The following is a 27,528-nucleotide window of genomic DNA, read 5'->3' on the forward strand; positions in this document are numbered from 1 at the left end:
TTATAATTTTAGTAAAATGTGAAAATCTATAATTGAAATAAAATATGATAATTTTCTTTTTATAAGTTAGTCTAAAATGATTATATTTTGAGTTTATTAAGAAAATGTGTTATTTGTTTTATTTTACCAATAAATGTGTCTTATTTTTTATTAATAAAAGAAAATGAAGTATTCTGTCCATTGATATGTATATATATTGTTTTTTTACTAAAGAAAAAACTTAATATTTATTCTATAAAATATTTATTATGATAAATATAAAACATAATTACTCTAAAGACATATTTAGTGTACTTTTATACTTTACTGCATACTCTAAATTGGAATTTATAAATATATATTAAAATATATCTTTATTATATATCAAATATTTATAATTATTTACTAACTTATTAATTCTAAAACTTTATATTTATAGAGTAAAAGATATTTATTATTTTATTATTATGTTCAATTGTGATGTTAAATCTTTTTTACAAAAAACGAATAAAGTATATAATATATTCAGAATTTATTTATAATAGAATTATATAGTTTTTTTTATTTTTTACACTATTAAAATATTAAATTAGTGAATTAAATGAATTCATATATAATTAGATCATATGTATAGATTTTTTTTTGTTAATGGTATAATTTTAAATATGTATAAGTGTATGTAAAAAGTTATGTTATATTAGGTGGTAGTTAAATTAAATGTATGTAATATTTGTTTACATTATATGAAGAAGGTACATTTTTATATATATTTCCTATTTTCTATGTCTATAATTATATTAAAAAAAAATATTATTTTAAAGATGTATAAAAATAGATGTATTTTATAATGAAAACTATTTATTAATATACATTTATGACGTTAATTTTTTATATAAAATAAGAGCAAAACACATTAACTGTTTCTTTTTAGATAATTAATAAGTACATAACATAGTTTATCTCGGTTAGATAAACTTTGAAATGACCTATTTAGAAAATTATTCTATTTTTTTAACACGTTATAATTAAATAAGCTTAATGTATATTATTTTTCATGCAACACTTGTGCTAATATTATTCCTTTGTTATATTTGCTTTTATATAGATTTAGACGAAAATGGTGTTATAATATTAATATATATTTTAGTTATCGTACTTCTAAAAACTTTAAAAATTATTGTTTTTTGAGTTAAGTAGAACATGTTTATTTTTTGTGTGTCAAATAATAATTAGCATGTAGGAAAAATGAGACTAGTACATATGGGTAAATGTACATATTAAAAGTATAAATATTGTTATTAAAAATTTTAAGGAATATTTTCACACATTTTTTTTTCGTCAACATTTATTATTTCTTTATTTTATTAAAATATGTCCTTTTATGTATATCCCAAATACGTATATATGTAAAATAACTACACTAAAACAATTTTTTTTATTTTTCTTTTTTACATTTCCATATATAATCAATGAAAATAAAATTCTATATGAAAATCTATTCAGTTTTATCTTATACCTGTTAATATAGAAGTTATTTAAACATAAATAACATTTATATATATATATATGAAATTCATAAAGAATACCATAAAAGATATTGTAATTTTTTAAGTTTCTGCATCTTATATTAGAGCTCTCCTTTCATTAATTTTTATATTATTATAAGTAATATAAAATATACATTTGTAAAGATATATTTATTTCATTTTCCATTTAAACTATACATTATTATAAATATGTTCTATATATATATTAGGAGTGTTCAATATGTTCCGTATGTATTATATCTATATTTTATAAATTGACAGTTGCACGAAAGCATATAAACTTTAGTTGTTTAACAAATATTTATAGGTAAATTAGGGGTGAATATTATCTTTTAATTAGGGGTGATACGTAAATATATTTAAATTATTTTATGCTTTATTACTAATAATTATTATTAAATGTATGATGAAACTAATATACTTGAATGGATATAAATCAAGTCATTTTTTTCTAACTATTTTATACATTTAGTTTGAATTAATGAATGTATAATATTTTAGATATAATTAAAATATTATTGTATGTATACTAACTATTCAAATAACGTTATTTTATATTTGATCATTATTATAACACATACATTGTTTTCAAGTTATAGAGAATATAAAAAAATAATTATTGTTATATCATAAGTATAGGAAAATAAGATAATAAATTTAATTAGTGCCATTTTATTGGTTAAATATATTAACATAATACCTAATTATTTATATACGTTCTAAATATTTATTAATTTATGCAATATTGTATTTAATATTTTAAAATATATTATTTCATTCAAGAAAAAATTAATTAAAAATTTCTTGTTGTAATTAACAGAGGAATATAATTTAAAAATAAAACATTTAAATAATGTATATATAGTTAATAAGGTATTATAAGGAATGCCAATTACTATCCAGTAAATATTTTAATGTGTATGTGCTAATTTGTTTAACAATGTAAAATACTAGGATGTATATGTGACGTATGGTAATATAATCTTTAAAATAATTATTAATATATTAAGATAATATAATTTTTGTACTTAATAAAATAATTAACTATTATACAGAAAAATAATATAAAAAAATCATTTAGCAAATGTTACAATGTTATCATTATTAGTTGCTTTTCATATATGTAATAGTAAATTTTAAACGATTAATGTGCTATAAGTTGGAAAGGAAAAATATTCTATTATTATTAATATTTTTTTTTTTTATCAATTATAAAATGATATTTATTAACAGGTATAGGAGAGATTCTTGTTTTTTCATTATTTTTTACTGCTAATTATATGCATTTCGTTTTATTTATTTTAGTATTTGGTTCAATGGGCACTATATAAATTTTCTCAAATTTTTATGACTCTATAACTTATTCATAGTTATATATGGTTTTTTTAATTTTTTCTGAATAATTTAATATTTTTCTTATATATATGATTAGCTAACATATATTACTTATGTGCATGTATTTTTTAATCTTCCTTTTTTTCAGTTTTTTATTTCTTATTTTTACGTATTTCTTTTATGCCCCCCTTTTATCTCACGTTTATACTTCTCCCATATATCTTACATTTTTACTATACATATTTAGCTATTTTTGTTATTTTTGAAATTAGTATGTGAAAAATTATAATTAAAAAAAAGCAAATTATTAAATAGTAAGTAAATTAACTTCCATAGTAATTTTCTAAAAAAAGGAAGAAGAAAAATTTCATTTTCACATTATGAAAAAGACACTGAACATTGTAATTACAAATAATAAAAAAGAAAATCCATTTTGTAAGAAAAATTTATATGCACTATCTATGTTGCAACATCTAGTATAAGTATGTGAACATGTATATATATATATGTGGATATATATGAATGGGTTCTATAGGATTATGTGTGTATTCACTCGTTTCCCTCTACGTATCTTTCTAAATATCATAAAACGCATATGTATTCTTATACATAGTAAAATATTTTGAATCGTTCAATCATATATTTTATTGTGTCATTAAAAGAATTTTCTCATGAACAGGTTTAGCAGGAAAATATTAAACAAATAAACGTTACAAAATGTATTTTATATGGTATGCTTTATCTATTTACCATCATAACGTTTTTTCAGGAATTTCTTATAATGACCAGGCTTCTTAATTATATACGTAAATTTATTTTAAGTTGTCTTTATTAGAAGAATATTTTTTTAAAGTTGCTAATATGCACATAAACCATTTAAAATAAAATATATCTAATAAAGCATTTTCCTCAAATGTTAATTTTATGTAAAAAAATAACTTAATTGTTTTGACTGCACAATTGTGTGTGTGCACAAGATTACATTATTCATGATTCATTGATTATTTATCTACAGAGAATTTATGTGTCTATATGTTTTTTATTTTTTTCTTGTACTACCTTTCCTTGGTTGTTTTAGACTGTTTATGTTGAAAAGTTATAAAAGGATACATACTCATATATATATATATATATACATATAAACGATTGTATGAGGAAAATTTATGCACATGTTATTTCTCACATTACCAACCTATGTTTCCCTGTTGTAAATGAGTCTATATAAATGTTTACGTATATAAGATATAATAGTACAAATGATAGAGCTCTGATATATGACAAGGGAGAATATCAGCAATGTATGAAGTTAATTGAAAAAGATATTTCTCTTAAGGATGTTAAAAAAAGTAAGTATAAACAAATTTACATAATAATGAAACTAAAGTTGGCGTTGATTAAATTTATTAGTTATATAGATAATTCGTTTAAAAAGAGCTTCATGTTATATTACGTCAGAATTATAAAATTATATTTGATTACCTTTATTAATGAATAATATACAGGTTTTTAATTAGTATATTTGTTGTAAATATTCAGAAAGCACAAAATGGAAAGTTGAAAATGGAAAGGTATAAAATTAAAACGTAAAATTTATTAGTTCGTTGGAGTAATGTGAAAAGAGTTTACATATACACATATACTACATATGCATAACGTAGTCTTACGAATGAATTATCATGTTTATAATATTCACTTATATAAACAAGTATATAAGGATATGTACACAAGTAATAATAGAAAATATGAACAAAAAAATTACTAATGCATGTATGTATATAATGCATTTATTCATTTGAAACTAAAAAAAGAAAAATTAAAATACAATTATTGGTTGATTTTTTTTTTTGTAAACATTACATTAGATTAATATATATAAACCCATAAATAGTATGAAAAGATTCAATAAATTTTGATATATATAAATTAATTAGAATAAATAAATATCACAGTAGTTAAGTAGAATGAAATATATATAGATATAAAATATAATGGTCATCATTTCAGCTATTATACTATCAAATATATGATTGTGAGAGCATACATTATAGAATTTGTAGTTGTAATATATTATAGAAGAGGAACATTACTTCTATAATACAAGTTATTATAAAATTATTACTTAATGAAAAAATAGGGACCTAATAGTTTCGATGGAAATATATATACCTTAAATTTATTTTTGAATAGTATATAGAAGTTAAAAACGTCATATAAACCATTATTATTACAACATTAAAACATCTCTAATTCGAGGAAACATAAATTATTAATATAAAATCAATTTTTATTAGAAATAATTATTAAAAGAGGCATTAAACCTACAAGAAATAAACAAGAATTAAGGGATTTATATTGATAAATATATATATATATATGGGAATTCATTGATGTACACTTATAAAATAAATATATATATTTTATAATGCCAATAATTTATGTTGTATACATTTCTATGTATCTAATTAAATATTTCAAAAAAAAATGAAAATTATTTGTTGTTTATTCTCCCATTTTGATGAATAGGAATAACTATTTAATTTAAATTGACGTGAATATATTCAATTATCATAATGTGTATAAAATAATTAAAAAAAGAAAAGAAAATACCTAAAAAACATCAAATTGATTAGTTACATGAATGTTAAGATGGTAATTATAAATGACAAATTTACATGTTCTTATAATTTTTATAATTGTATAATCTTAATTATAGGTAGTATTCATCATTAAGTTTCAATGGCATGCTTTTTTATATGAACACAAATTTATAAATTTTGACAAAGGATCACCCAGATGAAAGAAGCATTTAAATATCTTGAATATTGAATCTTATTAATAATATTTATATCTAAATATATATATTAATACAGGTTATATACTTAAAAAAACATGAAATAATATAATAATTATCTTATTTTTATATACTGATTCAGGGTAATTTATATTATGTAGTATACGGAAAATTTAAGAATATTATATATTTATTTACAATTAATTATTTTTTAGAAAAGTATTTTTCTTGCAAAAATTGGTATCAATAGATTATTATATAATAAAAATAATATATTTATGATATTAAATTTTTACAACTATATACATTTGTTATATTAAACATACAATACAGAATACAAATATTTTTGCTTATATAGTTATATATAAAATACGATTTTTATATATTTATGTAAGTTACAATGTAGGTGTAATTTAATATATTTCGGGTAATAACTATTAATAAGTCAATAAAAATATGTACATTTTTGTATCATCTAAAAAAATACCCAAAAGAAAAATCATGCATTAAAAAATTTACTAAATTTTATCATATGCTTTTTTATACATTATGTTTAATAATTCTAACAGATATTATTTTATGTTGAAAATTATTTTATTTAAAATAATTTTATTTTTATAATTTATTTTTAATTATCTTACTAAAAGTTTATATTTAGTACGCTTCCTTTAATTTTAGTATTCTCTTTTTTGAATGGTATTATTCTTATAAAACATAATTAATATGATATTTTTTTTTACGAAAAATAAATAAATATATTACTTAATTACTAAACTTAATAAATGTCTTTTTAGTCATAATAAATAAAGTGCATTATTTTAAATTATATAAAAATTATACTATGCCGTTTATAATAGTGAGTACATATATGTAAAAAAGTTAAATTTGTTAATAAATTTTAAAGCATCAAAATTTTTCAGGTAAATTAAATGCTAGAATGCAATTTTAAAATAATTCGAATATACATATTCTGCATGTCGTATGTATACTGCGTATATTAGATTATAAATTTTTCTATAAAAAAATCTTTTACTTTTTTCTTTAATTTTTTTCATTTTAAGAATATTATTATACAAAGTATAGTGATTAAAGTTTTTCAACTTTAAAATAATGTTTTGATGGTAAAATATGTATAAATATCTGTGCTCATTATTAGGAAGCTCGGCAAAAAATTAATAACTATATTCCTAATATATTCTAATATACCTGTTCGCGCCTAATCAAATTTTGATATTATAATTATAAAATAAAATACTTATTCATCAAAAGATACGTTTTATTTTATTTTTTTTATGGAAAATATTTACAACAAATTTTTAGAATTATTATGTTAGCCTGTTAAAATATATATATATTGGGGAATTCATTAATAAAATTTGTTTCACCAACATCTATTTTATTTGATGATGCATATGTTATAAATACTTTTGTTGAAAATAATTACTAAAACATTTTTAAATTTAACTTTTTTTGTTGAACTTTTTATGTGTATTTTATTTTTGTGTTTTAGTCCTTTTTTAATATGTATAATAAAATAAAATATCAGCGCCAGTAGTTTAATTTTTCTAAGAATACTCTGTAATTATATGGAAAATTGTTTACAGAATTAAGGATATTTAATATTAAAGAATACCAAATTGATGAGAAGAATTAGTTATATAATTTAAAATTCCTACATTTATGCGCTTTATTCGGTTAAGTTATTATTTCAACAATGCAGTAAATGATAAAGAAGGAAACTCTCTTTATATTTGAATTCGTACTATATATATACATACTAATAAATAAGATTCATTTAATACTTAAATTTATCAAAATTATGAACATTAAAAATATTATCTTTTCTTTGTAGTGTATATATGATAAATACTTAGATAATACGAACAGTAAAGGTAGAATCTTTGATTCAAGAAAGGGTATATTATAACTGGAAAATTCGACAAAAACAAAAAATTTGGCTTTGAAAAATATGTTACTTATAAATAGTTATTATAATTAAAAAAATTAAGATGATTATTACGAAATGAAGTATGATGGGAAAAGTTAATCTACAAACTATGATAATTTAAGTGCTACATCCATAATAAATAATCAAGAAATACACTAATGTCACATATAAAATTTTTTCAGCTATAGAAAATTTTTTGAAAAACCATTATATAGGAAATTTATTCCTTTATATATAATACATGAAATGTAACTATTACATGCAGTATGTACGAGAATCTTTTTAACATTCGCTGTATCAGAAAAACGCTTGATAATAGTATTTTTATTATATACGTCATTAGAAATGTACGATAGATTTACAAGGTATTTTTTATCGTTTGTTGTTTTGGGTATTTCTGCCGTTATTCAAATCTTGGGTAATCTATTACCATACCTATTTGAAGTGAAAGAAAATTTAATTAAAGCATATTTACATTGAAACAGTGTTTTGAAGAAAAATGTTTTTCTAGAAACTAATAAAAATCTACATTATTCTGCATAATATTATATTTTCAAAATATTTCCTTGTTAAATACATATATATTTTATTTAGGAAACAATAAATTATATGAATATATCTTTAAAAATAAGGGTAAAAATATATATTCTAAATATTTATAGTAGTAGCATGTTATTCTAAATGTTTCTCATTATGATATAATATGTTTAAGTTGTCTATTAATCTGAAATAACATATATATATGTATATATATATAATGTGCTTTATAAAGTGGAGAAATTGATATTTTTCTGTATTCATAGCAATGTATGTGCTTTATATAAAAAAAATGTGTATATATATGTTTAATTTAAATTTTTATAATATGAAATATGTATTCGTTAAATTTAATACATGAAGTTACATTTAAAATATTACTCAATTTAGTGAGATAATTTATATTTTTAACAATTATATTTTTTCTTTTTTATTTTTTCTATATTAAGAATTTAACTATTTTAAGAATTTTTCAAAGAAACACATTATATTTTATTTTTTATTTAATGTTTTTATTTTTTTCTTCATTTAATAAAACTATAACTTTGTGTTTTAATCAATTTATATGTATTTTCTAGGTACGGGTGAACATAATAAATAATTTATGTAAAAAGTATTTTGAGAATTATATATTTAAAACATAATATAAGAATAGTTTTACTAAATTTTTATATATTTCACATGTTTCAATTATGATATTGTTATAATATACAAATATTATTTTATTTTTAAGAATAAGTTATTAATTGAACATTATTATTTTAAAAATCCGTAAAGCTTTATAATTATATGCTTGACTTAAGAAACATTAGTGGTATTATTTTTTTATTTAATAAGTTGTTATAGATAATTCTGTCTTATAAATATTACCTAAATTTCTTTATTAAAAAGTGTGGTGATAAAAAAAAATATATATTTTTTTTGTTTTGGATTACATTAAGTGAATATATTTTTGAAGCTGTTTTAGTCTTATGTTATATTGCGACAATAAAACAATTACTGTATTGATTCAATCTTAAAGAATAATTGTACATTAAATGATATTAATTCATTTTTAATGAAGTTCAATTAAAGTTTAAATAAAATATAAATAACTTTTAATGTTAAATATATATTTTTTCATATCATGCATACATATTAATAATAATGTATGCATTTTTGTTGATTTTTATTTTTTCTTTATAGATAGGGTTTCCGGAGCAGTAATAAGGTATTAAATACGTGTAAAATTATAGATAATTTACATTAGTAGCTTCTAAATTTTTGGAATTTTCTTTTCATCCTCTTTTTATTAATATAATGATAAACAAAAGGAAATTAATTTTATTTATATAAGTCAATTCATATAAACGTTATTATGCTATTATAAATATATAAGCACTTATATATTTTAAGTAAATATTAAGCTATAATATGTCTGAAATTATTAATTATAAATTACATAATTTTTCAATACGTTTTATTTAAGTGCCTTACAAGTAATTAAATTGTATATTTATTAAAATTACTATTTTGTAATTTCCATTTGAACCTCCTTATTTAGATTGATATTTGATTTGTTAATTATAAGGTATTAAAATTTGAAAATTTATTCCTTAAATCATGTAGAATACTAAGTATTCCATTTTTCTTATTTAAATACAGTTGGAGACAGACAAGTTGATAATAATTTTTGGAAGGTTGCAAAAAAAATTTTACCTTCTGATAAAAATTTTAATACAATTCATATTTTTATTTATTTTTTTTTTTCTATGTTTATATTTTTTTTAAATATATATATTAAATAAATGAATTTAAAAAATTAAAGAAAGAAATTATGATATAAAATAAAATTAATAATTCGAATTTTTAAAACTATATATACTTGAACAAAAAATAAACATTTATTTATATTAAAAATATAAATTGTTCATATGTTATGTAGGGAGATTTTAATTTTTTTAAATATGTTATAGTATATAAAAGAATGTATATGTTTAAAGAGTAACTAAAGTATTTATAAAACATTGAATGAAACCTTTTTACAAATTATTACTCTTTTAATTTATTGTTACTATTATAACATTGTTCGAACAATTATTATTTTATATCAAAAATATCCAATTTTTGGAATATATGATGTTTATGGAATTATAATAATATATATAGTAAAATAGCAAATTTGGCAACATCAGTAATTAATGTATCAATAATTATAACAATAGATTATATCTATATTCTCTGTATTCTATACTGTAGATAAATTCAATATTTGCAAATAGCAAATAAAAAAAAAATATATATTTTTTTTTGAAAAGAATTAATAATAATATGTATTCATTTACTATTCTAAGTAACAAAATTGTACATTCTAAATATGTATGAATTAAAATAAATTATAATTAACTTAATAAAATTATATTTTAGAGAATAAAATTAAAATAAAAATTTTAAAATAATTTATAACATTTATTTTTTTTTTTCTGTTTTATAAAATGTATTATTGATATTTCTGTTACATAATTTTTTTATGAGAACAGAATAATAAAAAATTAAAAAAATAGATGTAGTGTCACTATTAAATGTATAGTACATGAATATAATTTTTTTTTAATCGAACGTACTACAACATATAAATTTTATATAATGGAAAAAAATATTAAGTTACTCTTATTTATTAATATTGCTACGTTTATACCTTTAACATGGATATGCCATTTTAGCAATGAAACAGTATGATAATATTATTTAATGATATTTGCAAATATTTCTTTTTCTTGTGCTTTATATTTATTAATACTTTTTTTTAGCATAATATTATTGATTCTTTTTAATTATAAATTTTTACTTTATTGTTTTAGAGGACATATTATGGATCTTTGGGTGAAAACTATATAAATAACAAAAAATTAAATACAAAGAATTATCGATTGTTAGCAAAATGTAAACATAATAAGGATTTGTGTAGTATGGGGTTAAAAGTAGGGATACCAAATAATGATATGAAAGAAAGAAAAGATATATCTAATAATGAAAACATATTTGCACAATTAAATAGACAATCAAATAGAAGTTTATTAAGGAATATAGAAAGGCACAAAAAAGATAAGAAAAATAATTCTCGTATATTTGAAACAGAACAATATTCACGTTTCGAAAAAAAGATATTCAAAGAACTTGATTATGCTAACTTTCTTAAAAACAACAGGGGGATTAGTAATAGGATTTACAAAAAAATTATACGTAAAAAGTACGGATTTCGATTAGGTTTACCTATATTTTTTGTTTTGTTGTTATCCATATTACTTTTACTAGATTTATTCGTGGGTTGTGGATTAATAAGAGGACTGTTTAAGATTTTGAATATTATCTCTGAACATTTGAACTACACAGGTACAGGAGGTGTGAAAGCGTTACAAGTAATGTTGAGACCTCTTCATGAATGGTTGAAAAAATCCCCTTTTAGTTCTTTCTTCGAATGTGCTGTTAATGGAACAAGTAGTACTGGTAGGTCAATAGATAAACATTATTATATAACCGGTTTCTTTGGTTTTCTGATATATTTTATACCCTTCTTTATAATAGGTGTCACATGTATATTAGGGGTTTTTTACTATCATAAAAAAGTTAAAAAATATGAAAAAATTAAGTTCAAAAAAAGGTAAAATTAACAATAAGAAATACGAACCTTTCTATAAGGAAGTGATTAATGTGAAGTAATAACTTTTCTATCTTTAGTTATATATATATTAAACATTCTCATGATTGATTACTTTTATTGAAGTGCACCTATATGAACAAGGAATTTTTGATATACATCAATAGAAAAATATATTCTTATATTTTTTTGAATTTGAACGTATTATATTTCTTCAAAATGTATTTTAAATTATTATTTCATATCATTACATATTATGACTTAAAATATATATTTGTGTATTTATATATACTTTCATAGAAAAATATATATGCGTCTTAAAATGAATTTATTATAGTACAATTTTTGTTGTTTCATTTAAGCCGTATATTATTTTATACTTGAACTATATGAAAAAGTATTTTTTAATATTTCACTTTTTCTAATTTAAAATTATTATATGTTGATATAATTCAAAAAACGTGCTTGACTACTTTAAAATAAAAAATTAACGGGACTTATTTTGTAAGTAATTAAATGAAGTTCATGTATTTTGTTGCATTGAATTATATATATATATATTTACTTAAAAATACATATTAATTATTCTATAAATTAGGTTGTACGAGACATGTGTTATAAATAATACATATTTTAATAGTGCTTTTATTAATTGTTTAACTATTTGTTCCTAGTTTGATAGGGAAAAAATAAATATATAAAAAAATAATAACTTTATTGTGTATGGGTTATCAATTATTTGCTTAAAAACATTGAATTTGTAATTTTTTTTATTTAAGTGAACTGCTAAAACCATTTGTTATTTTATTATTGTTCATAATTTAGGAGTTAATTCAATTTTTCAAAAAATAATTAAATTTAATTTATGTTGAAAATGTATAAATAAATATACTGTATAAATTTCATTATATTTTACAACGTTAATGGACAACCTTACTGAATTAAATGTAATTATATATCAATAAATAGTACATTGAAATAGTTTTCTTTTTAATATTGTTCTTCCATAATTGTAGACATTTAAGAATACACTATATATCTCTATAAAAATAAAAATTTCTACTAAGGGTAAGGAAAAAAAATGCATTTTTCTTTTTAGTAAAATAATCACATAAAGATAGATATTTATATATAAATTTTATTTCTTATTCTTTTATTTAAATATATTTATTTAAAAATTAATATAATTTCATAGATGTACATATGATTTCATAGCCTGTATTAACCTCTAATAATTTTTTTATATTAATAATAAAAATTTTATAAACAAAATAAAAATGAAAAAAAAATTATTTTTTTATAAATGATTTATAAATAGATAATATTCTTTTATTCTTTTTATAAATATTATTAAATTATATCAAAATGAAGACACAATTTTTGTGATAAAGTTTTTCCTAAATAATACTAATGAATAAAAATTATCGTGCAACATTTTCCAAAAGTAATTTACATGATTAAATTCTACTTTTTATATATGATTTTTTATAGGTTCAAATGAAAATAATATTAAAATATTAATATATATTTTAATTATCCCATTTATATAAATTTTGAAAATTATTTTTTAGTTAATCAATTGATCATTGCATATATTTTTCTTTGTAAAAATATACATGGGACCTATTGAAAATTACGCTAATATGTATGGGAATATTGCATGGTGAAAATGAAAATATAAATAATAAAAATTCTAATAAGAATACATATATATTTTTTTTTATTAATTAATATTACTAAAATTTATTAAAATATTTTAGTCCATTCAAATAATAAATATATGAACAAAAAAGACAAATACTACAGTTTTGACAGTGTTTTATTTTATTTATTTTTTTCCTTCGTATTTAATGTATATTCTATGTAAGAAAAAATTAATTAAAAAAAATATATAAAAAATTAAGTAGTTGAATATAAAGATTTTTCTTTAATTAATAGAGGTATATATTAAACTTAATTAAAAATAATATTCAAAAATTATGATAGAATATTAAAAAGTCAGTTTTTATTTGTATTTATAATATATGTTTCTGCATATATGAGGTTGTAGTATATATATTTAATACTATAAAGGATTGTATGGGTTGAGGTATTATCTAAAGCTTCTGTTATTATTATTATAAAACAAAATATTATTCTATCATTATATTATTACCATAAATATACTGTTAAAATAATATATATTCTTTATGAGCAATAAGAGTTCCTTCTAAAATAAAATGTTTATACTCTTAGTATTATTATTATTATAGCATCCATAAAAATTGTACTTATAGTATTCATATATAGAGCATTCTATTATCTATATTCACTACGCTATATATTCTATATAAATTCAACATTTAGATATATTTCGAAATCATATATATCTTTGTTTTCTATTTTCTTTTGGAAAAAATTAATAAAAAGAATTACTTAATTAGTGCACTACATTAAATAATAAAACTATAGTATTTGAATATTTATGAATAAAATTATATTATCTTATATAGACGAGATATAATCTTTTATAATTAAAATTAAAATTTTATAATATGTATTTATAATTTGTTTACTGTATATTTTGTAACAGGAGTTATAGTTATATAATTTTTATTAATTTGTTACAAATCAATAACAAAAAAATATTTGTAAAATAAATATAGCATCCATTATCATTAGAAGTATATTATATTATTATTAATTGTTTCCTTAGTATATTAGAGCATTAAATATATTTATAATGGAACAAATAGTTAAGTCAATTTTATTTATTAAAATTTTTGCGTTTATCCTTTTAACTGGGATATGTCATTTTAAAAATAATGTGGTATGATATTATCATTGAAGGGTATTTAAATTATTCATATTTTATGTGTTCTATTATTATTAATATTGTTTCATATAATTAATTATTTATCCATTAAAAATGATATACATATTTATATATTTTTTTATTCTTAGAACACGTTTAATAAATCCATGGATGGAGAGTACACACTTGGCAGAAAATTAGGTATAAAAACTTTTCGATGACTGGCAAAATGTAAGCAGGATAAGGATTCAAATATTTTAGAGTTAGAACAAAATATAAAAAACAATACAAAGTGCAAAAAAAAGGATATAGCTATTAATGAAAAAGGAGAAAAAGATAAAAACAAAAAATCTAATAAAAGTTCATTAAATAAGGCACAATACTATACCGAAGTTATAGATTATAATAATGGAATGTTTGATGGAAAACATTTCCATTTTGAAAAAAAATGGATTAAAAAAAAAGATTACGATAATTTTCTTGAAAGAAACAGGAGAATTTGTGATATATCATTAAGAAAAATAAGATTTAGAAAGTATAGCATTGGAATTGCTATGTTTTTTATTTTTCTCTTGCTGGGAATAGGAATACCCATATTATCAAGTTTACCGTCCTTGAAAGAGGCATGGGAAAGCATTACAAACGATGGAATATTGAATAAATTGAAAGTTAATGTAGAAGCATGGGGAGACAATGTACTGTCCTATCTTATTATAGCATTATTTAGCGTACTTATGGTTATGTTAGCTGTTATGCTTATAGTAGGGTTCTACAAGATTTTAGGAAATAATGAAAAATATAACAAAATTAAGTTAATAAAGGCGTAAAATGAATAATAAAAAATTAATATGTTTATGTAATGAAAATTTTAATATAAAGTAATAAGCGTAATATTTTTTATGATTTGATTAATGAGAATACATATAATTTCTAAAATATTATAAATGTATATGCGTATAACTGGTGTTTTTAAAGCACAACATAAATATATTTTCATTGCTCTTTTTGAATCTAAATATTTTAATGCTTTTGAATTTGAGTAGATATTATTATTATATCTTAATAATTACTATTGCATAAAGTATTTATTTATATTTTTAAATATATTTCTATAAAAAATATGGGTTTATGCTCAAAAGTTTATGTATTATAGTACAATACGGATAATTATTTAGAACCCTAGAAATTAATGTTTGTAATAAAATATATTTCTTTCTATTTTGTGAATTTTAATCTAAAATTATTATTTGTTCAGGTAAATAAGAAAGTGTATTATTTTAAAATTAACAATAAGTATATCTTGGAATATATTAAAAGAACGATAGTAAATATATTACGATGTATTGATGTATATATATATGTTATTTTACTTAAGAAAGAACTTAATATTCATTATATATAATATGTTTTAAGTGAAATGTGTTATAAATTATATCAATTGTAAAAATCCTTTTATTAGAATTTTAATTTTCCTTACATCGAATAAAAGTAAAATTATAAACACATAATTAAGTAATATCCTTTTATATAGGATTCTTAGTTAAGAACTTATGGATTATATTTTATTTTCATTTCTATTCTTATTTTATTATATAAGTTTATAAATATTATTAAATATACAAACAATTATTATTTAAAAAGAAAAAAATATACTTCATAGATTTAAGAAAATAAAATATTTTTTTACATATAAACTTAAAAAAAAGTTAAAAGGAATAAATTTAGAATTATAAAAACATTTTTCTAATTGTTAATGTTTTCTTGTTTAAATCTTATATCTTTAATATATAAATGAAAGCAACCTTTGCAGCACTAAAATTATTTCTTTATAAAAATTAAATTAAGTATATATCGAATTTTTAGAACTAAGTAATTATTTTTTATAGATTAATTCTGGTTAAAATATATTAAGTCGATATTAAATAAATGAAGTTGTAAGATAACATTACTTTATTACTTTTATATTTTATTTTTGTTATGTGTCACAGTACGTGGTTGACAATGTATGTAAATATATATTTTAATAAATAATTTTTGTTTAAATAAAAGCAATAATTAACAATTATAACAGAATAAATTTTGCTTTTATTATAATTAGATATATGAATCATGTTCTCCGAACTTTGTTTTTATTAAATCTATGCTTACTGTAAAGAAATAATAATTAAAAATAAAATTTTGTACCTCATTATCATTAAAATTATTTCATTTATCCTTTCTATATGAATATTTCATTGTTTGAATAATTTTCTATAATTTCAATATTACATATATTTTTGTTTATTATTTTGAACGCAATATTAAGTATAGTGCAAAATATATTATACATTGTTAATAACTAAAATTCACATTTATAGTAAAATCTAAAGACATATGTAACTATGTACAATAAAAAAAATGAGTGCGTACACGAAGTTTACAATTTACAAATTACCATGGTGCCTAAAAATTTCATGTAATGAGAAATGAAATCCTCCTTTTCAAAATTATTATTCTTATTTGAACGTATAGATAATAAATTGTGTAGATAATATAGAAATGGATTCTATCTGGAAACTCAATAAAATAAGAATTACATTTCTATTTCTCAGATTCTATAAACATAAACATGTTACTTGCTATTATATTTATGGGAATATTTGTTGTACTTTTGTTTTTATTTGGAGAAAATCAAAACGAAACATAGGCATTTAAATACTATTTGTTATTATTAAAATTTACATTATCAAAAAATTTATAATGTAGTTCCACGTATTTATATTATTTATCATATATCAACTTTTTTAATCAGATGTATGTTATGTATAGAATAAGGTATTAATGCAGTAAAAAAACATTAAGAATAATGCTAGAGCAGAACATATTTATGAATTATAAAATAATGGTTAGGATTTTATCCATTTGAATTCAATTAAAATTAGAATTCATCTACCTTAGCGCCAATCATAAATACCCTGTCAACAATATCATATATAATATATATCAATAAAAGAAAAAAAACGTTAATACTGTTACATAATGTGTAGCATTTTTAGTTATATTAAATTGAAAGAGGACAAATAATAAAAATTTTGAATAAAGTTATAAAGAAAAAGTAGATATATACTTTATATTTTGATTAATGTTTTTATTCCAAGGTTTTAAATTTTTTTATTTATATAATATTATTATTGGTGTTGTTTCTAATGTTGTTTTTTCTTCTGTAATACTAAGAAAATAAACGCTACCTCATATTGTTATATAAGAATATCCACTTTTGCTTTATCATCTTGTGTTATATGCTTAAGTTTTAAAATTATTTATATTTCATTGTAAGGGGAATCTCGTTTAAAGGGAATTTACTACTACTAATTTTAAAAATAGCATCGTATTTATTTTATCTTTTTTTTTGAATAATTTTTATAGACATATATTCATTTCTTTATTTATCGTTTACATTGCTTTTTAATGAATTTGTACATAAGTGTAACATATATATCACTAAGTATTTTATTTTTTAATGAAAATAATATAAACGGTTAATTTTGCATCAAGTGTGTCCTTGAGGTTGATAGGATATATTATGAGAACTTCCTTCATAATTTCTTTTTACTTCTTCATGAAGGTTTTGTAGGGATTCTCTCGATTCTTCTTGAAATTTGTTAAGTTCAATAATTTTTTTTTTTCGTAAACGATTATATGTCCAAGATTTCAGTGGTGTAAACTACATCAAAATATATGTATATTTATTTAAAAATATAATTTATATATGCTTATAATTTTTGTGGAAATAAATTATTCTATATGTGATAAATTATTATTAATTTTAAGTATAATACTTATTAACCTTATATAAAAAAAATATAGTGAAAGACATTAGTAATACGATAGCTGTTGTTAAAATGGGAACAAATAAGTAATCTTCTTCTTTAGGTGGTAATATTTGTGCTGAAGTTTGTTCTAGTTGTGGTAACGTGTGTGGTAAACCATTGCATGGAGTTAATTTATTCATTTTTTCATCATATGCATTCTTAAAATTTATTAACTCCTCACAAAAAGCGTCATTACTTTTTTTTTGACATTCTTTGTAATGTTGGATATAAAATTGGTAACATTCTTCAATTTTATTACAAGTACTACTAGTAGAAGTATCAATTGTACCATTATAATTTTCAAAATCTTCATAATAACTATATAGTGTTTTAAGGTTTTTTAAAATTTCAGAATTAATATTTATTATTTCGTTCTTGCATATATTTTCTGTTTTGGACGAAAATTCTCTATATCCCTGAAACCATTTAAAATTCTTATTATAATTATCATCTGAATTTATCCTATAATTTAAGTATTTACAACGTTTGATGCTATCGGATTCATAGTTTTCCTTTATTTCAATTAAATATCTACCAACCTCTTGGCATGGTGTAGTAAAATCAGGATAATTTCCCTGCATTCGACCACATTTCACTCCAGGATTTTCTTTACCCTTTACATTCCGAGTATCTTCGATAGCTGTTTCAAATTCACTTTTATATTTAAGATATAATGTCACAGTATTCTCCTAAAAGTAAAAAATATAAAATAATAATATATAAATGCACAAAACAAAATTTTCATTAAATAGATTTATCTACCATTTCTAGAACAACAAAACATTGGATAAAATAATATATATAATAATTAAAAAACAAAAATAAATTTTACGTTTTCTTCTGTAGTGTAAGTTGCCATTGTATATAGATATACGTGAATTAAGGAACACAAATTAAATTAGTTTCATTTTAATATTTATTTAAATGGAAAAATATATATAATATGTTAATATGTAGTATTTTCATTTTTTTCATATATAGATTTTAAAAACAAAAATTACTTATGAAAAATTCTTCTTTACTTTTTATTAACATTATAATAAATAGAATAGTTAGTAAAATATAAGATAAACGCTTTTAATTGATAAAATAATAATTGTAAAAACAGGGTTATTTTATTGTATATAAAAAAAAATATAGAGAAAAATTCGCTTTTCTAATTTTTTATTCATATCAGACTTATATAATTGTACTGATATATTTTACAAAAAAATAAATTAATTTTAGTATATTCTCAAATAAATTTCCTATTATAATTGAATATTTTTTCAGAAATCCTTTTTTACCTTTTAAAATATTATAAATTGATAAATATTAACTATTTATAAGATATAGTATTTTCTCATTTATTTTATTATTATTTTTTTTATTGTTAAGTTAATACCTTTCATATTATTTAAATTAATATTTGTAATAGGCTTTAATAATATATATATTAGTCAATAAACTGAACTTCACGAATATTACTAAAATTTAAATTTAACTAAATAAAAAAAGACATTTAGCTAAAAAGAAGTATAGTAAATGAAAATAGGCATTTATTTGTTAAATGAAAAATATACATCCTCAAAAAATTTATTTTAATTATAAATATAACATTCCATGAATGCACTATACCGTATAATTTTAAAATAATCTGCTAATTCTCTTCATTGTATTATATACAGAAGTTAAAGTTTTACTTACTTCTTTAGAACCTTCATAATGGGATAATATATATATTTATATTCAATATATAAATGTATGCAGAAAAAGTAAATATGTTTATACTATAGAATAATTATTATTATATATTAAAAATAAAAAGCAAAATAATATAATATTTATCTTAATTGCTTTAGTAAAATTTATTATTGAAATCATTTGTACATGTAGAATAACAAAAATATAGATTAATATGTCAATCAAAATTTATCATTATAATCTATAGAGTATACATAATATTAGTAATCTTTTTTACGACACGAGTTTTTATTTCAATATATAATTAAATAGTTTTGAAGTTTAATATAGTAATATTTTCCAGTTATGTATATGCCACTGCTATTTTATTTATCAATATTATAAATCAGATGTGTTCAACATCACAGTAACATTTAATTCAAGGTACTTGGAAAATATTATTAAATTATTTATTCTTTTTTTTATATAATTTATTGTTCTAAAAAGTTTACTATTATATATATTTACTATAATATATGAATTATAAGTTATATGTTAATTTTATTAATATATTTAACATATAATCAAATGGGTTTCAAAAAAAGTAAAAAATGAAAAAAAACAATTTTTTTTTTTTATTATTATTTAATATATGGAATTAATTGTATTATTCTTCATGAACAATGTACAGTTAATATAGGGACACAATTATTATAATCGTTAAAATAATCATATATTAAAGTTATTTTACGAAGAATATTCTTTGGTTCTTGTTTTATTTTCTTTATTTATTATATTAATATACTTTTTTTTTATTTTTACATAAATGATACACTTAATAAAGTAAAATAGTTATTAATAAGCGTTGCATATTTCACTACATTAAGTTTTTCTTACTTACGTTTTATATTAAATTATAAATATATTCATGAGTTTATGTATATTAATATGCTATAATAACATCTCATATTTAATATATATTTTATACACATAGAACATGTTTATAAGGTTATAGTTAAAAAATTAAGTTTACATAAAAAATAAATAAAATAAAAGATAACATACATATTAATATTCCTGTAATGTATACTCAATATTATTTAAATAAATAAGTGATATATATCTCATATTATAAAATATAAAAGTATTTTTTGAAAAGCGCCTTAATTATATTAAACTGATATACTTCGAGAACTATATCTTTATTATTTGTAATATAAAATAAGAATATTTAATTTCCATTGAATTCATTAAAAATTATTAAAACATGGATAATGTTAGTATAGATAGTAAATAAAAATAATTATTTTCTTAATAAAATATTATTAATATATCATTATATATTTGTTTTATATGTTATAAGTATATTATATTACAAATATAAATTTATATTTCTGTTAGAATTGTATATCTTGCTTGTAATACCTATAGGTAAGTAAGAATAATATATTTTTTTTATTTATTATTAATATTATTACTGTTTTAATAATATTGTTTAAAAAAGAAACATAATTATATTTTTATAGTTCTTACCTAATAAAAAAGAGTAAATTAAAATTTACAATCTACCTATTTTTATGGTATATGGTAACAGTAAAAAATTATTACGTATAAAAATGAGTTTTATATTTTCACACGTAGATTTAATATTATATTATTTTATAAATATGCATATATATGTATATAGATAGATAATTTAAAAAAATATATAAAAAGTAATAATAAACAGGAATTTTATTAAATAAGTACAAAAAATATAAAAAGAAAAAGATTAGAAATCAATATTTATAAATTCTAGTTAAAATGGAAAAATAATATGTAAAAAAAATTTTCTATTAATATAATATAATAAAAATCAAAATAGATATTTAGTCGAAAATGGAAAAGAAAAAATATATGATATTTTTTGAAATTCCTATAAAATAATTTTATTCTTTTTCATTTGTATTTCATTTTAAATAAATGATGAAATATATAAATTTAGTACAGTTTAATTTAAATACTTTTATATATTTTTATTTTATTTATTTAATTTCACAAAAATAATAATAAACTATAATGCATAAAAAAAAATAACAAAACCATAAGAATTTTTTTTATATATAGTTTTATATTTTTTTTGCAAATTGTAAAATAAATACAGGTATAAAGGTGAATCGATACATTCAGAATAATATAATTATTATTATATTTTATTCATTTTAATAATTTCACTTATTTTTAAATTTATTTTAACAAAATTTATATAAAACAAAAGAAATACTTTAATGTTATCTATATATATATATATATTTGTGGACATTTTTCATTTAAGTTGCAATATTTGTTTGGAAAAAAAATTAAATTTTTTATTATGAGATAGAATTTTTAAATATGTTTTTTTCATTTTGCGAATATATAAAAACTCACCAAACAAATACTTATTTATATAACAGTTAAGGATTTCGAAATTTATAATAAATGAACACTATAATGGTGAGAACATTCATTAACTCATAAAAATATATCATAAATTCATAAAGTACGTGGTATATATTTTTTATAATATATTTAATTATATAAATTATGTATGTATTTCCATAAATTTTTCATGCGTTTTAACGTATTTGTTTTTTTTTAATTTATTTACATTAATTAATACCTAAAAAATCAAATAATAGGCATATATAAAGTATACAAAATAATTATTTTTCTAAATGTGAAGTAAACTGTACATCCAGTATTAATGGAGTACATATAATAAATAATTATATAAATTTAAGTAACAATATTATATTAATTAAAAAATAGAATCACAAAACTATTGATTTTTCCTTTCTTTTATTTTTTAATATATTAATTTTCTATAAGCTTAATATTTCAGAAAAATATTAATATTAATATTAATTATATATATATATGTGCTAACATTTTGCTAATTTTATTGATCAAGCATTAATCTAACATGTAATAAATATTATTACATAAAAAAATTAATTATATATACCTCAAATATGTTTAAAATATATGCATCAAAATTTTTGTATTTAACGACTGCATAACTATTTTATATTGAGCATAACATTACAAGCCTTTTTTTAGTTCCATCAGAGCTTACAAAATTTAAATAATATTTTTCGTTAACAGATTCTTTCTATTTAATATAATCCAAATATATTTTAGGTTTATGCCTATGAATTTATAAAATGTATTTTTATGATGTTTTAACGGATTCATCTACTGTTCCATCATTATTTATAGAATTTTCATATGCGATATCATCTCTTATCCAATTTCCTATATCAGTCCTGTAGCTGTTTTTCTCTATATGATCATGAATTTTCTTATTTCTATTATTTTCTAAATCATTTCCTTTATATTCAATTATTCTTTCTGCGATTTCTGGTTTTTTATCTGAATTTTCCTTTGAATTCCATTCATTTATAAAATTATCTAAATATGATTCCCTATTTTCTATGTCCTCCTCTTTTGTGCTTTCTTCTAGTACCATAATAAGTACGAGTATACAGAGTTTTGCTAGTAAATTTTTTCTAATATATTTATATATTTCTTCATAACTTCCTTTGTGCTTTAATTCTTCCATATTTATTAGTGATTCATTTTTATATTCATCTGTTATATTAAGGAATTCCTTTGTCAACCCATTTAACCAGTCATGTTCCAAATGTTGTTTTATAATAATACCCTTTTTTGATATCCAATGTCGCCATATATCTTTTTGCCATTCTATAAAACGAATTTTACGATTTTTATTTGACAATATCGTTTTTAAATTTTCACTTTTTTTTATATAATCTTGTTCCGTTTTCCATTCATTTTTCAAATTAGTGAACCATTCTTCTTTTTTTAATTTTTCACTGAGATTTCTATATCTTTCTATCCATTTATGCCATAGAATTTTTTGATTTTCCATATCATTATTATTTTTAGTATTTTCCATTATTTTATCGTTTGTTAAATTAGTACTTGTACCATACTGCTCTTCTAAGAGCTCTTGTAGGCATATTTCCAAAAATTCTACTTTTCTAGATTCCCATTCCTCATTTTTGCTTTTTTCAAGTACTTCCATATGTACTTCTATAATAGTTTTGCTCCTATCTTTTTGCTTTGACATGTTTAGATCTTTGCTCAAATTGTGTTCAAGTATTTTTATATTTTTTACTATTTCTTTATCATAACATGTTAAGTGTTCTACGTAATTATGTGATAAAAACTCACTTTTTTTTTTAGAAAATGAAGATAGTAATATTCTCAGAAAATGCACTTGTCTTCTTTTCATCTTTTTTTTTTTTTTAAACCTTCCTAGTAAAGCATACTATATTATAAAGAAAATATTTTTATAATATAAATTGTTAGACTGAGCAAATAATTATAATATTTTTAATACATCAGTTTTAGTTTTACTTTAATTAAAAGGGTAAATACAATAATACATAGAAAGCTTATTGAAAGAAATGATATGTATGTATTGGTTGGATTTCCCGCTGCATCTGTAATAGCTTTTTTAATATATATATTATATAGTGTATTTATTTAAAAAATACTTTAATAGGAAGCATTGGTGTTACCTGGAGTTTCAGGTGATGTAGGTAAAATAGAAGCAGTAAAGACGTCTTTTGACTCTTCAGGGGGTGATGCAGGCGTTTGTACAATACGGCTTGTTTTTGTGCCTTCAAAAGTTGTACCAGATGATATAGGTTCTATCACTGTTTCTGTAGATGGGAATTCGGAATTTATACCGAGAAGTGATGTTTTCTCTTGGACAACTTTTTCCCCACCAATATTATTTTTTATACTTGGAGGTTCAGATAATGTTATTTCAACTTGTTGAGGATCAGGTGTCTGTTGAAACTGGTCTCTGCTTAACGATTCTGTTTGCTTCATAGATTCTTGTAGTGGTTTCTCATGAAATTCATTTAAATCTTGTTGTTCCTTTGTATGTTCTTCTCTTGTTTGTACAGTTTCATGTTGCATAAATGGAACGAAAGGCTTGCAATCGGCAAGTTTTTGAAATGTTTCTGGCTTACTTACGTCGCAAGAATTATTTGGAAATGGTAATATTAGATTTTTTTTTTTGCATTTTTGATAAATGTGCTCTTTATTATTGGTGAAATAGTTCTTTCTATCTGTAATCCAAGTGTTATAATCAATAATTTTACTAGAACAATTACTATCACAATTATTTGGATTAGCAAGTGAATTCCTAAGGCATTGCTCTTCTGGTTTTTTTATTCTTTTTTCCTCGCAGAAATCTTCTGCTTCATGTATTAATTGTAAAATTTGTTTATTTTCTTCTTTCAAAATCATAGGACATATGCCATATTTATTTTGCCCTTTATAGTATTGTTGTAACCAGTGCTTCAGTGCTAATTCCCATTTATCTTGTCTTTCAAAAGGTGGTGGTTCTTTCTTTTTCATAATTAGATATTCAGCCAATTCTAGGCATACACGCCGGAAAATTTGCTTATTTTTTTCATTTTTCAAGGAATTAGTTTTTTCTTGTACATGTGTTATAATCTTTTTAAATTCAGGTTTTGTACGGAATCTCCACGCATCATTTCCGAAAATAGGAACATTCTAAAAACAAAAAAATTATTAAAAATTATATAAGGTATAATTTTTAAATTAGATATGTATAAACACCTTCTTTATTATAAATTCCTTATAAATAAAATTAAGCATCATAAAAAGCAATGAATATTACCGAGGAAAAACAAGAATCCATATGGATTCTAAGTTAATAATGAAGTTTGTTCAATATAATAATCTGAAATAAAAATACAAATTGGTATCTTTTTACTTATTTCTAGTGTAAATTTAAATTAATATTTTTATATAATAAAAAATTATAAAATAATAATTTTCATAAGAATTAAAGTTTTTCCTACAAAATAATTGAATACATTACTATTTATTTTGTACGCTTCTTATCTGCTTTTACTATATGTTAATATATTATAAATGGAGATAAATTCTAACGATATTTTTATATGAATGCATAGAAATAAATATATTTTTATGAAAAAATAATATTCTCTTTATAAACAAAAAGTCAAGATATTAACAATAACGAAGTACATACAAGTTATATCAACATGTAATATAAAAGTTAATCTGTAAAAATATCATCAATCTATATAATAAATATTTTTCTTTTAATACAAACATATAAATATATGTATTATTACCTATATTAATGTAAACGATTTTTTATATTCTTACTTTTTTCCAGGAATATATGTTCTGTAAACCAAATTATTATTAGTACGGATACCATATATATATATATATCTTTTTTTTTCTCTTATTTATTCTTATTTATTTTTGGAAGAGACCTTTAGAGTTTTAATTTTTTTGTTAACTTTTTTAAACATTTACCACATTCTAAGTAAGAATCAGAATTAATAATATATATATTATACTAAATTGTTGCTATTTTTATAGAAAGTACTTATTAAAGTGTGACTGTGATACTTAATATTATATTTATATATTTTACCCAAAATTTCTTTATTTCTGGTACATATTATTCAGTAAAATAATCTTAATAAAGTATATTTTATTAAAGATTTATTTTCTTTTTTATGGGATAATTATCACTTTTATAGAAGAATCATTTTATATAGACAATATTTTAATTAACGAAAAGTATATTTTGGTGTAATAATTAATAAAAATATGCTTGGCTACTTATTATAACTATGAAATATAATTAAGAAATAATTATAACAAAATAATTTATAACATATTGTTGAAAAAATATAAAATATATTATAATTTTATAATAAAAAATATTAACATAATAACTAAATGTAAATAGAATAATATATTAAATTACATGAGACAAAAAAAAAAATGAAGCTTTGTAATTATTTTTCATTAATTTTTGATAGATATATTCTAATAAGTAGATTAAAAATATATTATATATTTTTTTGATTGTTTATACATTTAACCATCATAAAATAAATTTTTTTTATAGTAAATATTTATTTAGTATACAAAATAAAAAAAGTTGTATATTATTTATAATACTTTTTATGACGCGAATAATCAAATTAAATTGCAGAATAGTTTTAACTTATAACCAACAACATAGCTTATTATAGTATTATGTACATATATTATTACATATTCTAATGTTTCCTTTGAAATAAGTACATATGAGATAAAGAACGATAGGAAGATTAAACAAAAATATACTTATTATAAATTTCTGTTACTGATTTACTTACATATAAAATTACGTTATTTTGGTTATCTTTAATAAATAATTTATAATAATGAGTTATATATTAAATTAATTTTATGCTCTAATGTATTTATATAGAATTTATTTGTTCAATGTTCTGTTCTTTTTATTTTAATATCATATGTTTTTTTCAATTTATTTTTAAAAATATATTACTTAATAGCAGTATATAGTAGAATATACATAAAAATAACA

At 19.2% G+C, this 27,528-nt stretch overlaps 4 protein-coding genes across 4 annotated transcripts; 2 read left to right on the forward strand and 2 right to left on the reverse strand.

Moving 5' to 3' along the window:
* Positions 1–10,762: 10,762 nt before the first annotated feature.
* MKS88_002168 (fam-l protein) lies at positions 10,763–11,781 on the forward strand (the record flags this gene model as incomplete). Its single annotated transcript, XM_067215157.1, has 2 exons — positions 10,763–10,849; positions 10,978–11,781. 2 exons carry the CDS (start codon positions 10,763–10,765, stop codon positions 11,779–11,781), a joined length of 891 nt encoding a protein of 296 aa, XP_067074462.1.
* A 2,715-nt stretch (positions 11,782–14,496) lies between these two features.
* MKS88_002169 (fam-m protein) lies at positions 14,497–15,395 on the forward strand (the record flags this gene model as incomplete). Its single annotated transcript, XM_067215158.1, has 2 exons — positions 14,497–14,583; positions 14,805–15,395. 2 exons carry the CDS (start codon positions 14,497–14,499, stop codon positions 15,393–15,395), a joined length of 678 nt encoding a protein of 225 aa, XP_067074463.1.
* Positions 15,396–18,097: 2,702 nt separating this feature from the next.
* Positions 18,098–19,278, reverse strand: MKS88_002170 (uncharacterized protein; the record flags this gene model as incomplete). Its single annotated transcript, XM_067215159.1, has 3 exons — positions 18,098–18,271; positions 18,395–19,108; positions 19,252–19,278. The coding sequence occupies 3 exons, from the start codon at positions 19,276–19,278 to the stop codon at positions 18,098–18,100; spliced, it is 915 nt and encodes a 304-aa protein (XP_067074464.1).
* A 3,996-nt stretch (positions 19,279–23,274) lies between these two features.
* MKS88_002171 (uncharacterized protein) lies at positions 23,275–25,806 on the reverse strand (the record flags this gene model as incomplete). The annotated part of the gene is made up of 3 exons (XM_067215160.1): positions 23,275–24,383; positions 24,650–25,658; positions 25,786–25,806. The coding sequence occupies 3 exons, from the start codon at positions 25,804–25,806 to the stop codon at positions 23,275–23,277; spliced, it is 2,139 nt and encodes a 712-aa protein (XP_067074465.1).
* Positions 25,807–27,528: the final 1,722 nt, after the last annotated feature.

This window comes from Plasmodium brasilianum, chromosome 7 (genome assembly GCF_023973825.1).
Source record: "Plasmodium brasilianum strain Bolivian I chromosome 7, whole genome shotgun sequence".
Lineage (NCBI taxonomy): Eukaryota > Apicomplexa > Aconoidasida > Haemosporida > Plasmodiidae > Plasmodium > Plasmodium brasilianum.